Consider the following 15,420-nt stretch of genomic DNA (forward strand, 5'->3'; position numbering starts at 1 on the left):
AGTGACCTATTGTGAAATATTTGTACTTATTGTTATGTCCCATTTTAATGCTTGTGCTGAAATATTTTCTTTGTAGAATAGAGAGGAGAGAGTTATAGCTGGATATATGAGATTATTCAGCAGCTACAGTGTGCATTATTGTTCGTCAGAATCATCTTTTTTGACCAAGTATGTTTAAACACACACGGTTTCCAGTGGTTCTCAATGTCCCTACATACATATACATATACCGAAATATACAGAAGGCATACAGCTAAACACATTTTGTGCAGGCAGGTAGGTGTAAAAAGGTGTAAAAAAGAATGTATGTATGTATGTATGTATGTATGTATGTGTATATATATGTATATGTGTGTGTGTGTGTGTGTGTGTGTGTGTGTGTGTGTGTGTGTGTGTGTGTATGTATATGTGTATATGTATTGTATATATATAAAAGAAAGAAAGAAAATAAAACCAATATACACATACACAACAATGGACAACAGCATACATACAATGTCTATGTATGGTATGTACAGGTGTTTATATACACCTTGTATATATAAACGGGTGTACGGGTTTATATACAAAAATCCTTAAAAATTATATACAATCAATGAATAATAAATAGAATGAACTATAAACTTAATATGTAACAATGATTGTACAAATATTGACCAAATACACAATAAAGAAAATAAAATCAGCAAGGTACATACATTAATTTGTTTTTCTGTTAATTTTATATTAAATTCCATTTGTTTTAGGTCAAATTTACCCATAGAAAGTATGAGGTTTATAATAAAATACAATATAGTTTACAAAATGATTCAGATCTTCTTGAATGTAGAATGTCTCTCCCCATAATTGCAACCAGTTTTATAGAAAAATAAACTTCTATATATGTGTCAAAAACTTAGTTGATAATGGATAATCATGAATTAAATACATAACTGTATATGTTTTGGATGTAAAGATAATAACTTTTAAATTAGCTGTGAAAATTTGAAAAGTTAATCGCTTTTTTTCGTGTTCTGTTTGACCTATGTGGGATCCCGTACTGTTGAAGCGGTGCTGACTGATGTGTGAGTAGCTAACTAACATTGTCTTCTTCACTATACTAGCTGCCGTTACCGTTAAAAAGAAGAAAATAACACTTGTGTGTGCGTTTACGTGTAACATACAAACACACATCGACAGCTATAGTGACAGAGAGTTTATAGGTGCTGCTGCGTGTTTTTATAAAGCTAAACCAGCGAGGCTTCACAGCTAGCTTTCGCAATTTGAACGTTAGCCACATGAATGCTAATTTTAGCTCTCAGCATAACGTTAGTAATAATAGTAAACAGCTACAATCAGCCGGCGGCGGTGAACAAGTATTTTGTCAGGCTGCGCGTCCAGGAAATGTGAAAACTTGTTCGCATTGTGTTTTATTCAGTTCACAATGTGAAATGTAGCTCATGAGCTAAAGGAAAGTCATGAGCTGTTATATGTGTGGAGTTGAAGGACTGATTCACATTTTTTCAAGTCTGCCTTAAAACAATAGTCAGGGGCCCAAATGAACATTGAAATAGGTTTTTCCTCATATAATCATTCCTCCTGTTCATACTGACCATTAGTAGATAGTTTCATAATGCAGTTACGATGTAGGTGATAGTGAACAAAATCCACAGTCCTCCTTCTGTGCAAAAATGTATTTAAAAGTTTATCTGATGCTAATTTGAAGCTTCAGCCGTCCAAATGAGTCAAATCAAGCGGATATCTTTCAATGCTAGTCTTTTTAGTGTCAAGGTCCCTCTTTTTGTTTCTATACTTCTACTACAGCTCAACAGGGAAACACTGTCCGAGGAAACACAAAGAGGGAATTTGATGCTAAAAAGACTGTAAATGTGTCAGATATCCACTTGATATGACTAACTCGGACTGCTGAAGCATCAGATAAGCTTTAGATAAACTTTTAAATGCATTTTTGCACAAAATGACTGTGTGGACACACTTTGGATTTGTCCCCCATCACTTATATTTAAAGTGCATTTGAAGGGGATCTTTTAATAGTCCGTTTGAACAGGAGGAATAATAACAGCAAGGAAAACCTCTCTCAGTGCTCATATGGGCACCTGATTGTTGTTTTAAGTCAGACTTGAAAAATTGTGAACCTGTCCTTAAATAGGTGGGTAACCTCTCAATTTAAGTTGGATTGTAGCGTGCTGGATGCATTATTATTGTCTTTGTGTGACTTACAATCTAATAACAGTGAGTAACAGTTGTGTAACAATATGCCAAAATGAAAATGAGATTAATTCCTTGTGGTATTAAATTGCACAATCTGTGTTTCAGCTGAAGATGGCAGAGCTAACAACACTTGAGAGCCTGCTGGAGATGGGCTTTGACAGGAACAGAGCGTGAGTGACACCAGACATTGATACCAACAACTTCAGAAAAAGTCCCTAAATTTGAGACGGTGTTCAAGGAAGAGAAAGTAAAACTGTCTGACATTAGAGTGACTTTTCTTTTTCTTTTTTTTTTTGTTGGTGCTTGCAGGGAGAAGGCGGTGGCCAACACGGGGAACCAGGGAATAGAACAAGCCATGGACTGGTGAGTCACACACACAGTAATCAACATAGCTGGAAAAATCATGTCACTGATGTTTTCCAGTTTGCCTACCAAAACATGACTGTGATTCTCCAGCGTATTATAAATTCTGGTCATCAATACACCGAGTTTTCAGTCCTCATCTCTCCGCTGCGATGTGCTTTCCTCAGGTTAATGGAGCATGAAAATGACCCAGACATTGATGAGCCCTATGTGCCGCCTGTGGGCAACGTCCTGGGAGGAGTAGCAGACAGCCAGTCCAGCACAGAACAGCCGACACTAGAAGACACCGACAAAGGTCAGAGCTTTTAGGGGACAGGAGGTTCCCTCATACTGTGATTTCAGCACAGTCACTCATTTCATAGCATTTGTTTTCCTTCTAAAAACAAAATTTAACTCTTGGTTAGCTTTAGTAAAATCAAGTAGCAGTGACTGCGTTGTAAGCTGTTGTTTGTCTTTCTCTCTGGTTGTTGTTGTTTTTCTTTAAGTTGTTCCTCTTCTTTTTCATCTTCAAGTTTCAGTTCAGCTTGTTTTGTTGTGGAGTTCTTCGTGTCCGCACTGAGGGTTTTGTGGTGTTGGTTAGGCCAGCATTCGACATCTGCTTTGATTTGTGGTTGACTGTAAGATCTTTCTGTACTGCACCATATGTTTGTCTCTCTGTCTTTCTGTTTCACTTGCGTTTGTTTTGGTTTCAGGGACGGCAGGTGGAGACAGCAGCCTCATTAATGACATGGAAAGCGGAGGTCAGGCAATGACAGAGGAGGAGAGACGTGAGCAAGTCAAAAGGTCAGAGAGCACCATCCCTGTAGAACTGCATGTCCAACTCATAGCATCTTTACTTCTCTCTACCACTACTATAATTCACTGACAATGTCATCTGCAACCATTAGTTTGGGGCTAGTAGCCAAACATAAACCTGAGCTTGACTGTAAATAAGCTGATTCTTCTGTCTGTGTCTGTTTTTCAGACTAGAGGAGCTGATGCGAGTGAAGCAGGCAGAGAGAAGAGAGCGAGAGCGGGCAGAAGAGCTGGAGAGGGAGAAGCAGAGGAGGAGGCAGGGCCAAGAGCTGCAGCAGATCCGCCAAAAGCTGCAGGATGATGACATGAAAAAGCTCGCGGATCAACGCAGGAAAGAGAAGATGGAGGACAAATTGGCCAGGTAAGGTCTTCTAAGTTCATAACACATTCACACATCTCAGAGAGAGGAAAAGTAGATTTGAGTAATGATGTTTGAGTCTTTAAAGCAAATTACTGAGTTTAAAATACATAAATGATAGAAGGACTCTTTTCCCTTTTTCTAAAAACATGTTATTGTTGTTTGTGTGAAAAGTAATTTAAGGAGATCAGCAAAAATTTGTGTTGCAAAACAAACCACAAGTTGTTTCACTTTCAGAGTGAAACTATGTAGTTGAATACTTTCTTATGATTGAAATAAACATGCAATGGATGCAACAGAATCAGGGAAAATACAGTAACTATCGGAAAAGAAACACAAAATGAGTAATAAATTGATGATGTAAATGAGCAAATATGTTACCTTCTAACTACATTGTGTTGTTTTTCTTTATTCCTGCCAGACAAAGGGTTAAAGAAAAGATAGCACGAGACCGAGAGGAGAGAGCACAAAAGGTACTCCACTCATTGATCTATTTCATTTTTCCTGTTCACTTTCTACTCCTACAAGTAATCACTTAAGATTTTTTTTTTTTTTACCTGTCCTGTAAGTTCGGAGGTGGAGGAGCCTCTAGCACGGCCACTGCGTCCCAGCCCGCCCAGCCCAGCCCATCATCACCCACCAGTCAGGGCCCTCCACCCACTAAGAAGGAATATGAAGAGTCCAGGATACAGGTACAAGCCTCAGTCACACTTATACATTCACACGCTGCTCTTCACACTACTGGAGTCAAACCTGTGTCTCAAAACAGTTCCATGAGTAGATTTCAATAGAATATCTTCGCTCCTAACAGGTCCGTCTGCTGGACGGCTCAACCATCAACACAGTGTTCAAGGCCCAGGAGCCGCTGGCGGCAGTGCGCGTCTACGTACAGGTGAACGGCAACACACCCGAAGGTCAGGATTTCACGCTGCTGTCACCCTACCCCCGTCACGTCTACACTGAACTGGACATGGAGAAGCCCCTCAAAGAGCTGGGTGAGCACTGGGGACCGAATATAACTGATAACTGGACTAATAGACAACTGCAGCGGAGTGATCTTCTTAATATTTGATTGTACTGTCCTGTGACTTGATCTTGTTCCTGAAATGTTTCAAGATGATCCAGTGTGAGGATTAAATACATGTGGTGACATCCTTCTTAAATAAGTTTGATATGTGAAATCTGTGTAATTATGGATTGTAGTTACAGACTTTAACTGACCTTTTTCCTCCATCTTTTCTCTCTGTCTGTTCAGGTTTGGTGCCTTCAGCTGTGCTGGTTGTTGCCAAAAAGTGAGATCAGAGGATCTGCTCTGTGAGCCTACCTCACCACCTCCACTACATCAACACCTGAGACACCAGAAACAGACTGATCCAGAAACAGAGCCCACAGCTTCAGTATCATTCAGTAAGCCAGCTAACTGAACTAAAGCAGTGAGACTGTGTATTCTTAAAATCTAGTTATGGAAAAGTTACAAAGAAAAATGGTTTGGCTTTTTTTTTTTTAAGACTGACTGCCTGAATGAAACCCCTCGACATTCTGGGCTGATTGATTTCACTGGATATTGATTTGTGTGCAGTGAGCTTGACAGTGACTTTTACTAATTCAAGAACATAGTGAGGTGAGCTGGCTTCTGAGTGATACTGCTTTGATGAGCACCACTCATGGTTACAACACATTTATAAAGACAATACAGAACAAAGTTGTTCAATTTTAACCTGATCGTTACATAGCAAAGTACCACAGACCACCTGCTCTACTGGTTCTTAACAGGCCTTACATTTAATCCCCACGATCTTCCTGATTTTGTGACATTCTACTTTGCCATTTTTTTTTATAAGTTAAAATATATTGACAGTTATGTCTGCATAATCACCAAGAATCTACTTAAAATAAAGCTGACTTGGAGAACTGTGATGGTGGACTGAATTTTCTGAAAAAAAAAATCACTTGTGTAACATTCCTTCACATAATTGTGGTGATATTCTGTATTTTTTTGACAAATCCCATAACAAGACCAAATCTGATAATAATAAGTATTGATTGTGTAGCCTATTAAAAACATGTCAATAAGCCACAGCATTGCACTGGGTGATGTTTTCCTTCATTACAATGAACATGAGCAATTTTAGTCAAAACCTCGAACACCAAATCTGCGGCTGAAAATGGTCCCCAAAATTACATTGTTTACTCCTGTTTACTAAAAAACACAGTGCCCAGCTGTTTAAGGAAATTACTTAAATATATAAATTGTAAAGATTTGAGTCTTCAGTAGGAATAAATCGGCTTGTGGCTGAGTGACAGACAGGAGAGTGAAGTCATAAATACGGAGAAACGGATTGTAAACATTGTTCGCTTTGGCCTGTTCATGGGATTTGTTGACTATAAGAGAAATATAAGATATATATAATATATAACCTTGTCATTTAACAGATCGAATCAGCACAGAAAACTACCAATACTGGGACGAATGCCAAGAGCTCACATAACAAGATTATGGTATTTTGCATGGCAGCTCTTGTTCAAGCTGCAGTGGCCATTATCTCAGTATTAGTGTTGGTCAGATGCAGGGGATTGATGTCAAGAGGGGGGTTTATTAAGACTGACTTAATATATTAAACTGAATTCTCATGATGGACTTTTCCCAAAGTAATGTGACATGTTGATTTCAGGCATCTTATTGAATTATAAATAATTGGAATAGGCCAAACACTGTTAACAAGCATCTAGTCTTAACCTGAACAGTCTGATTATTGTACTAAATGGGTGAAACAAAGGAAGGAACTGTCTCTACTCATTGCTACTTTATTACATTTCTAAAAGTCCTTAATGGCACTACCAGCCAGAGTCGAACATTCGTGAAGTTTAAGTAGGGCGAGCACTGACAAATTTTCTTCAACTGAAAAGTTTGTGTGGACACAAGTGGACTATTGCTATTTGATCTTGTAAGAACATTTGTGCACAACTCATGTGAGCACTATCAATCTACTGCTCGTTGATTTAGTGCAAATAAGATTCACTTCTGTTGTATTCCTGCTGCAGCGGTGTTGAGAGGACACTAATCTCTTTCCACTGCTGTAGATGTGGAGGAGACAAACCTTTTTTTTTCCCGTCCAACAGGCTGAGAGTTTGAGTTTAACGATTAAGATGCAAATAGAGACACATGACACAGAGGAGCTCTGTTGTGACACACTATAAAACACCTTTATGTACATTAGAAAAAACAACAAATAGCCTACTTTGTGGAATGGTACAAAATGTCAATCTTACATCACCTGTAAAGTTGGATGAACTGGATGACTTTATAACACAAGCAAAGGGGCTGGCTTGCAAACAAATACAAAAATAGTTCTGATTAAAACGGAGAGAGAGGAGTCAAACTGAGGAAGAGACACTGATGTACTGAAATCAAATCACCGTTTCCTTTCGTCATCTTTCCGCCTGTTCCCCAGAATCGACACTGAAATGACAGGACATGTAACGAGAGCTGAACTCCAGCTCTTGTGTTTTTCACAAATCCAGGACAGTGAGGTAACTCAAGAGGAAGGACGGAGAGGAAAGGATGCTGGGATATGTATTTCAGCAGAGCCCACAGGACCAGACTGTGGCAGGACTGGGTGGTTCAGTTTGTTGTTCGGCTGAGAAGTCTTCCTGGGTCAAACTGCTTTCCTGTGGCCGTTTGGTGTCACAGTTCCTGTTGCCCGCTTTAGCTGGGTGGATAGTAGCCCTGGTTGTAGTTCCAGGTGTTCTGGTAGTTGTAACTGCCGTATTGTGGTTGCTGGATAAAAGCAGAAGAAAACACTGCACTGACAAACAAGAAGTAATAAAGTAGATATGATAGATATGATATTTTGAATGTTTTTTCTGATTCCTCTCTGTTATTATCGTACCTGGTACCAGTTGCTGTATCCGCCGTAGCCGGTCTGGGCGCTCATGTCGGTGCCCATCACTGGAGGAGGAGGCGTGGTGATGGGGACGTGCGGCATGGTGGGAGGGACTTGTGCAGACACGGCAACAGCAGAGCCGTCGTCACTCTTGCTCAGCTTCTCTGGGTCCTCGTCCCTGTAAAACAAACAGCGGATCAACAACAAGCCGACTTAAAGTCCGCCGATATTCAACCTTGATATGACACGAGTATAGTCATCAATATTACTGCATTTCTGTCAAAATAAAGCCAAATCTCTGATGTACATTGCAAAAAATGTCAGTTTTACATTCAAACTTTTAAAGAGTTGGGAAAGATAATCATCTTGTGCACCAATATCAAGGAAAGGACACTTAATCCTTAAGAATTAGTGTCACAAATTTAATAAGTAAAGAAGGGAAATGATGTCACACAGTTGGTTAATACAGAGCGGACTTATTTGTTTGGTTTGAGGAAATTAGATTTGAGGGCTTAATAATTATATAAAAAGCTGTCTTTATATCATGCACGAAAGAATTGCCCATTAATACAGAAAGATGCACAATGATATTCACATTGGAAAGATGTACAGACTTAAAATCTTATTCAACAAAACCCAGAAATTAAAAATATCACAAATGTGCAGCAAATATCACTATTTTAAAAAGTTGAAAAGATTAAATTCTGAGTGGATTCATGTTTAATAAACTGTATTGTGAATTAGAATTTTAAAGTATTTTATTGAATCTAAATGTGGGTTGAAAGGACTCAGTTTTACTTGTGGAACAACAAATCCGGACAATTTACTCACCTGATATCAGTCCAATCTGACACTACATGATCAAACCAAACACTATCTGTAACTCAAACTATTTTCACAATCTTTTGGTTAAAATGTGCATAAAATCCTACAACTTCTGATAGGTCAAGAGAAAAGTTGAGTCAGTCCTCCTTTTCTTTCCTCTCTTACCCATTTTCTGCTCCTCTCTTTGTTCCGCCCAGCTCATTCAGCAGTTTCTGGTGCTCTTCATAGACAGACAGCACACTACAGACAACAGAGACAGTAAAAAAAGCAACATTCAGGTCAAATGTCTTCAAAAAAGGACCTTGTGTCCCTAAACAAACACGCTGCTCATGTTGAACTCTGACCTCTGGATAGAGTTGCTGTAGTCCTCGGCGTACTGCAGGCCCCTCTGGGAGAAGAGGATCTTGGTGTGCGGGGCGAGGGGAGCTGCCAGGGCTCGAGTCACACACTCCTGCACCGCCTCAGCCGAGGCCCAGGGCTCCCCCGACACCTCCAGCTCCAACAGGTTTAGGTGCAGTTTATCATTATCCTGAGGGAGGAAGGTTAGGTAACAGGAGTTAGAACATCACATGGAAAGACAAAAATGTTTCCAATTAGATTATTCCAATAATCAAATTATTAGTTAATGACATTTTGAAACTCGTGATATGTTTTTGGCAGAAATATGTTGTTTTTGTGTCTGCTAGCATGCCAGATGTAGCCAGTGAATGATGGCTGATGATTAACTTGTGTAGTCCTAGTAAAGGCTAACCCGGGTGTCTGACTGTGACGTGGCTCACCGGACTGATTTCCAGCGCCTCCTGCAAAACTCTGCGTGCTCTGCTGGGGTTCCTGCCCAGCTTCAGCAGCAGGCGAGCGAGCTTGATGGAGTAGAAAGCGTGTAACGTGGGCTTCTCTTTGGATTCTGCCACCGCCTCCTGCAGCAAGGCCTCTGATTGGTCCAGCTGGCCCGCCCGTCTTTCCAAAGCAGCCCTGCGCAGCCGAACCACTGCCAGCCCAGGCAGGCTTTTCTCCAGGGCCTCCAGCACTCGCCGGGCCTCGGTTAAGTCACCTGATGGAGAAGATGAAGGAGTTAATATGAGTGTGCTGACTACAAAAAGCCAAATACAAGCATCTATAATAGTTTCACTGAAGGACCCGTGTTGACTCAATTCTGTAGTAAGTTTTGAGGCTGCCGTTTTGGTATCGTACTGGAACGCATAACACTGAAATTAGTTTAATATTGTATTCATTTATTTAAATATAACAGTCATTTTAATCTTTCAAAGATCTGCATGTATACTGATGAAAGTAAATAAAGCCGTCTGTGTTCGGGTTTTCTCGTACCGTGCCTCTCCTCGAAGGTGGCCCACTGCATGTGGATGTTGGGTTTGTACATCAGGTGGATCTCACAGGCCCGTTTGTATACAGCTCGAGCCTCGTCAACACTCTGCGGCTCCAAGTAATGAATGTACTGAGCAACACACACACACACACACACACACAAGCACACGTGAGGCAGAGATCATGTAAACACACACACGCTTCTCTTTTTTATCTGTTTCTCAAGGATGAGGCACGAGAGACATTAAAACACAGGAACACACACATAGTTCACATTCTTACCCTGGTCCAGAACTCCTCATACAGAGCGCAGGCGATCAGACAGCGCTCAAAGAGGATGCGAACCCTGTGGTCGTCATGGGCAACCACAGCCTCCTCTGATCTTTCCTGAGGTTGGGCTGTAACCTCTGACCCCTCGGTGGCTGCCTGGCTCGGATCTACTGAGAGACAACGGTGCCAAAAATTATGTTTAAGGCTCAAATCCATAAAACCACAGAGACAAAGGGGACGACATCTTCATCATGTTGTCACCTTGGTTGGGGTCTTTGGTGTCCTTGTTCAGCTGAGCGATCTCCCAGTCCAGGTAGGAGTGCCAGGCACGCAGCTGGACACGATCGAGCGGCTTGACATGGAAGTACGGACGTTTGATCTACAGGGCAGAGAAAAAGAGATCAAATGTGTTTCTAAGGTAACAAGTGATGAAAGTGTGTAACATGTATTTTCAAAAATGTAAATAAAAAAAGACAACAGGATATTTACAAGATAAACAAAAGTACTATTATTAATAGTTTGCTGTAAGACTGAAAAAAGAAACTTGATTTAACTAGAAAGAACATTAAGCATTAATACTATTTTTTGGACTTCAGCACAAAGGCAGAAATATTAAGACTTTGGGTTTTGTTTTTCAGAAAGGTCCATATATTTAATCACAATGCTTTTTATTATGGAGTGTTTTTGTATTTAGGCAAAGTTCTTGTACAGCTCCTTGTTTTAGACAACATTTAACATTTGAGTTTGGCTTCTTTTGCCGACCGAAAGAAGGTTCGTTATAAAAACAAGTTTATGTTCCTCAGAGTACATTAAGTATCATTTTGGTATCAGCACCACAACTCAACTCAAATATCATATCAGCAACTTTGTGAAAGACAGAGGTGGAGAGAAAGTGCAAGAGGATGAGAGAAATAAAAAAATAAATTCGAAAAAGGAGGTTAAAAGACAGAAGAAAACAAAGGAACTCACAGCATCTTCAAAGTGCCATCTCTTGCGGACTTCTCCTTCGTTATCCTGGTAAACTTTGTCCCTGTTAACCAAAACCTGATCTCTAATCTTCTGCATCAGTTCCTCCTACACACAAAAAGAACAGAACGATGATCACTTATTAAACCATTTGCTTAATTTATGTATTTTTAATTCATTCATTTTTAAAACTCCTCTTCCAGGGTTGAGTGTGAGGCAGTCGAGTGTTACTCACTGTGTCTGTTCCCTCGGGTGTGGCGGGTTCTTCCTCCCCAGGCGGCCTCTCTGCCTCCTCCTCCTGGGCCTGTTCAGCGCGCTCCGCCTTCTGGCTCTGACGGCACAACGTCCTCAGCTCCTCGTACTCCTCTGGGGAAAGCACTTCTTTGGGTTCATGGCTGCTCAGGTGGGCCTTGAACCTGACGGAGGTCAGGAGGGAGGAAGTGGTGAGACGTAACGAAAGATGAATGAGAGAAGAACAATTCTCATTACAGATAATTATGCTTTTACGTTAATATTTTGACATTTAGATTGAGAACTACTCATCGGTGTGTGTTGGGTCTTACTTGTCGTAGTGGGTGTTGTACATCTGGGTGGGGACTTTGAGGACTCTGTCCAGGACGGTGGTAGCGCTCTTCATGTTCCCCTGCTCCTTCTCCCACTCAACGTACAGATCCCAGAGCCGGTCTGAGTGGAAGTCCAGACCTGCTGCTGCCACCGCGTCCTCAAACACACTGAGGGTTGAAGTTGGAGATCAGTGAAACAAGAAAACAGCCGACACAATCAACAGCTTATGTCCCCTTGCAGCACATTACAACAACTTCTAGATCCATAAGAGCTAAAAGTCTCTGTTGTGTATGTGTGTAAATGTGTTTGGCTACCTGCGAATCCGTGCGGGCGACTCAGGCAGGTTCATGTCCAGCGTTCCCAGCAGCAGATTGATGTAGTGGATCCACAGATCTACACTCAAAGGGATTGCCTGGAGGCCCTGAACACACACCTAACACAGAACACCTGATCAATCAACTTGAGTCCATTAAAACAAGTGAAAAACATCCTTAATAGAGCTAAAATTATAAAACACATATGACCTAGCGTTTAAATCTGTGCACCTGATTACTTTGTTAGCCAGCAACTACTTTGTCATGTTACTCTAAGACATATTTGGCATAACAATAATTAATTGTAAACTAATAAATACATTTTTATTTACATTACATTTGTTTGTATTGTAAGTTTAAGGAGAAGTCTTTGTATAAGCTTTTAGCTTCTTACCTCTCCTGCACAAGTGTTTGTTTACTTTGAGTTCATGTATAGCTGAGTAAATGTAGTTAAAAGTGTGTTTTTATAATATGAATGACCTTTTGTACAAAACAAATCATCATTTTTCTACAATAAGAATATTCGTTTTTTTAAAGTGCAAATAAATAAATAAAACTCAAAGTAAAATTACAATTACTTTGTATATCATATTTTTTTTACAATTACAGTTTAATTACATTACAAATTCATTGGTATCTTTTAGAAAAGCAGTGAATTAACACTGTTTTAATGATGCAGTAATGAAAAGTCATTAGTTCAAACACAGAATTGAGAAATCTCTCCTGTTTTACCTCCTCTGCTTTGTTGTTGTATCCAGCGCGGCGCTCCAAGTCAGCAAATTTCTTCCAGTAGCCGTAGCAGAGCGGGTAGCGGGCGAGGAAGGCCACCAGTGCTCTGCGTGATGCTGTGATGTGACCCTGGGCAGATGAGAGAAAAATGACATCACATGAGGCTACAGCAAGCTTCCTGATCTAACAGGTTTTGTGGCCTCTTGGGGCTGCTACAAGACAGTATTTCCAAGTTTGAGGAGAAAAGAGCGCCTGTCCTATCAAACTCTGTCTGCCCCCTCAAAACAACAACAACACACCTCTTGTTCGCAGTATTGTAAAAGATCTGTCCAGCTGGTGAAGTCTTGAGGATTGTCGTGTGCAGCCTTCCACAGACGCTCAAAATCTGTAGGTAGTTCCCCCTCCTCATCCTCTGTAGCCGGAGGCAGAGAGAAGGGAGCAGGGTCGGGGTCCAGAGGGGCCTCAGTGGCTATGGCGGCGCTGCCGTTCTCTTCTGACATCTCAGCCATCTCAATCGGAGGCGGTGCTGGGACTTCAGCAGCCTCCATCGCTACAGAGGGAGTAGATTACAAGTCAATGGATCAGACAATCTCTGTTAACATACTGTAACTGAAGGACTTTATACAGGAAATCTCTCCTTTACTCTCCCTTTGGAATATATTTCTACCAGAGTGGCCCGACAATCCTCGTTAGTTATACAGGAAATCTCATTAAGATCAAGATCTCTTTAGCAAGAGAGACCTGAAAGCAGGTCATATATACATAGAACATATACACAGGATCACAATAAGACGGTTCATTCACATGAAAATCATCATACACACTTACAGACACACTAACTAAAACAATCACAAACATTATCCTGTAAAAAGTCTTTTTTGCAGCTGATGGGTTACAAAGGTTTTCAGTATTCATAATGACTGACTGGCTGAATGAAAGCACAAAACTCTCACAGACATTCTCACACTCTGTCGGCCATTAGATAATGACATTTTTATACATATATAATAAATAAATAATAATATAGATAATATTTTTAACATAAAGAAATATTTATTTCACATTAATAATAACTAAGATCAAAACAATGACTTCAAATTCCTGAATTTTCTGTGATGCTGCAAACTTCCTACATGATCACTTCCTACATCTCAGACTTAATTACTTCTTTCACTACTCCTCCCTCTTGTTTCTTGGTTTATGAGGTGTGGTGGAAAAATAACCAAACACGCACAAAGCAATAGTTTGTTTGGGATGGGTGCTCTTTACAATTTTCTATGACATCTTACTATACTTCTTATGTAAATTGGATGCACTTGTAAGTCACTTTGGACTGAGGCATCTGCCAAATCTTTAAAGGACAGGTTCACAATTTTTCATTCCTGTCTTAAACCAACAATCAGGTGTCCAAATAAACACTGACAGAGGTTTTCCTCGCTGTAATCATTCCTCCTGATCATTCTGGCTTCAAATGTGCTGTCAATGTGAGTGATGGAGGCCAAAATCAACAGTCCTTGTTTGGTGCAAAAATACTTTTAAAAGTTTATCTGAAGCTTATATGAGGCTTCAGCAGTCTGATTTAGTCATATCAAGTGGATATCTGACACATTTACAGTCTTTTTAGCATAATTAGAATCAGGTTTATTGACAAATAGGTTTGCACATATAAGGAATTCACCTTGGTGTTGTGGTGCATAACAGTCAAATATACACAAAATTAAGTAATAGAAAATATATATGTTTTAAGACAGACTTGAAAAATTGTGAACCTATCCTTTAATGTGATGTAATTCATTAACTGTCTAGTTGCTCCTCTTCCTGAAACTTCTCGTGGAAAAACGGCCTTCAGGTGAACAACAACAACAACAACAACCATGCATGACAAACACCTGCTTTCAGTAACATAGAAGAGTGGTGTGACTGGTTATTATTAAAGCTATTAACGCTCTTTAAAGATGACTCTTAGCAGTCAAACCAGCTGTGCAGCTGAACACGACAGTTAGCCACATGAACAACACAATCAACAAAACAGAAACTGTCATCATGCCCGGCTCTTCTTCCTAATAACACCTCACAGTCACGTTTCATTCATACAGAGCTCAGCGTGCTGAGTTTACACACGTCTGTCCTCCTCTAATAACTTGCGCTTGTTGAGGACATAACTCGACCGATCTGTGCCGGGAGGGTGATGAGCAGCCGTCATCCTCTCTAATAAACATCAGTTGAAGTTAAGTTGATCGGACACGGAGCTGCTTCGCGGTGCGTGCAGTTGAAATCACGTTAGCCTAAGTTAGCTTAGCTCGTCATGCCTGCACTGAAAACCGGCTCCGAACAGAGAGTTTATCACAGGAGGCCGCAGGAGAAACCGGCGCCTGCTCCTATCTGTCAAACAACACCTAACTCTGCTCTGTAATCTCAATAAATATTTCCATGAAACTACCTGAAGACTCTTCCAGCTCCCCGTTGCCGCTCATCTCCTCACAGCCTTCCGCCGCCATGATGGTGAACGTCTCGGCGACGTCATCAACGCACGTCTTGACGTCACGGCCATAAAAAAGCTCTGAAGTGTAAAATATCAAATGAATTATTATTATTATTATTATTATTATTATTATTATTATTATTATTATTATTATTATTATTATTATTATTATTATTATATTGTTTGCATATTATAATATCACGATATTATTATTATTATTATTATTATTATTATTATTATTATTATTATTATTATTATTATTATTATTATTATTATCATTATTATTATTATTATTATTATTATTATCATTAGTCTGCTCGTTTTAAAACTGAGCTG

The 15,420-nt window shown here is 40.0% G+C and overlaps 2 protein-coding genes across 3 annotated transcripts; one reads left to right on the forward strand and one right to left on the reverse strand.

Annotated features, from left to right (window-relative positions):
• The first annotated feature begins 1,010 nt into the window (after positions 1 to 1,010).
• ubxn1 (UBX domain protein 1) lies at positions 1,011 to 5,644 on the forward strand. Its single transcript, XM_044364331.1, has 10 exons — positions 1,011 to 1,064; positions 2,317 to 2,381; positions 2,521 to 2,574; positions 2,742 to 2,869; positions 3,267 to 3,357; positions 3,539 to 3,730; positions 4,149 to 4,200; positions 4,297 to 4,419; positions 4,539 to 4,722; positions 4,983 to 5,644. The coding sequence occupies exons 2-10, from the start codon at positions 2,323 to 2,325 to the stop codon at positions 5,021 to 5,023; spliced, it is 924 nt and encodes a 307-aa protein (XP_044220266.1). The 5' UTR covers positions 1,011 to 1,064; positions 2,317 to 2,322; the 3' UTR covers positions 5,024 to 5,644.
• Positions 5,645 to 6,905: 1,261 nt separating this feature from the next.
• On the reverse strand, positions 6,906 to 15,124 carry si:ch211-114c17.1 (pre-mRNA-processing factor 39). Of its 2 annotated transcripts, none has more exons than XM_044364268.1 (15): positions 15,043 to 15,124; positions 12,902 to 13,152; positions 12,606 to 12,731; positions 11,874 to 11,992; positions 11,559 to 11,726; positions 11,231 to 11,411; positions 10,999 to 11,103; positions 10,291 to 10,408; positions 10,042 to 10,196; positions 9,763 to 9,889; positions 9,216 to 9,487; positions 8,781 to 8,965; positions 8,602 to 8,676; positions 7,618 to 7,789; positions 6,906 to 7,505 (listed from the first exon to the last, which is right to left on the reverse strand). In XM_044364268.1, the coding sequence occupies exons 1-15, from the start codon at positions 15,098 to 15,100 to the stop codon at positions 7,434 to 7,436; spliced, it is 2,184 nt and encodes a 727-aa protein (XP_044220203.1). In that variant the 5' UTR covers positions 15,101 to 15,124; the 3' UTR covers positions 6,906 to 7,433. The 2 variants fall into 2 exon arrangements, with proteins under 2 accessions (XP_044220203.1, XP_044220202.1); XM_044364267.1 differs by having other exon boundaries at positions 10,042 to 10,199.
• Between the last annotated feature and the right edge of the window lie 296 nt (positions 15,125 to 15,420).

The sequence above is a fragment of the Thunnus albacares genome, chromosome 10, assembly GCF_914725855.1.
Source record: "Thunnus albacares chromosome 10, fThuAlb1.1, whole genome shotgun sequence".
NCBI lineage: Eukaryota > Metazoa > Chordata > Actinopteri > Scombriformes > Scombridae > Thunnus > Thunnus albacares.

Bases quoted from the DNA above. Each gene is read 5' to 3' on its own strand.
- ubxn1 (XM_044364331.1), top strand. From the start codon at position 2,323: ATGGCAGAGCTAACAACACTTGAGAGCCTGCTGGAGATGGGCTTTGAC. The intron at 4,420-4,538 runs GTACAAGCCTCA...CGCTCCTAACAG, and splicing joins ATGAAGAGTCCAGGATACAG to GTCCGTCTGCTGGACGGCTC. The intron at 4,723-4,982 runs GTGAGCACTGGG...CTGTCTGTTCAG, and splicing joins GAAGCCCCTCAAAGAGCTGG to GTTTGGTGCCTTCAGCTGTG.
- si:ch211-114c17.1 (XM_044364267.1), bottom strand. From the start codon at position 15,100: ATGGCGGCGGAAGGCTGTGAGGAGATGAGCGGCAACGGGGAGCTGGAA. The intron at 12,732-12,901 runs GTGTGTTGTTGT...TCATCTGCCCAG, and splicing joins TACAATACTGCGAACAAGAG to GGTCACATCACAGCATCACG. The intron at 10,200-10,290 runs GTGACAACATGA...GTTGTCTCTCAG, and splicing joins CACCAAAGACCCCAACCAAG to TAGATCCGAGCCAGGCAGCC.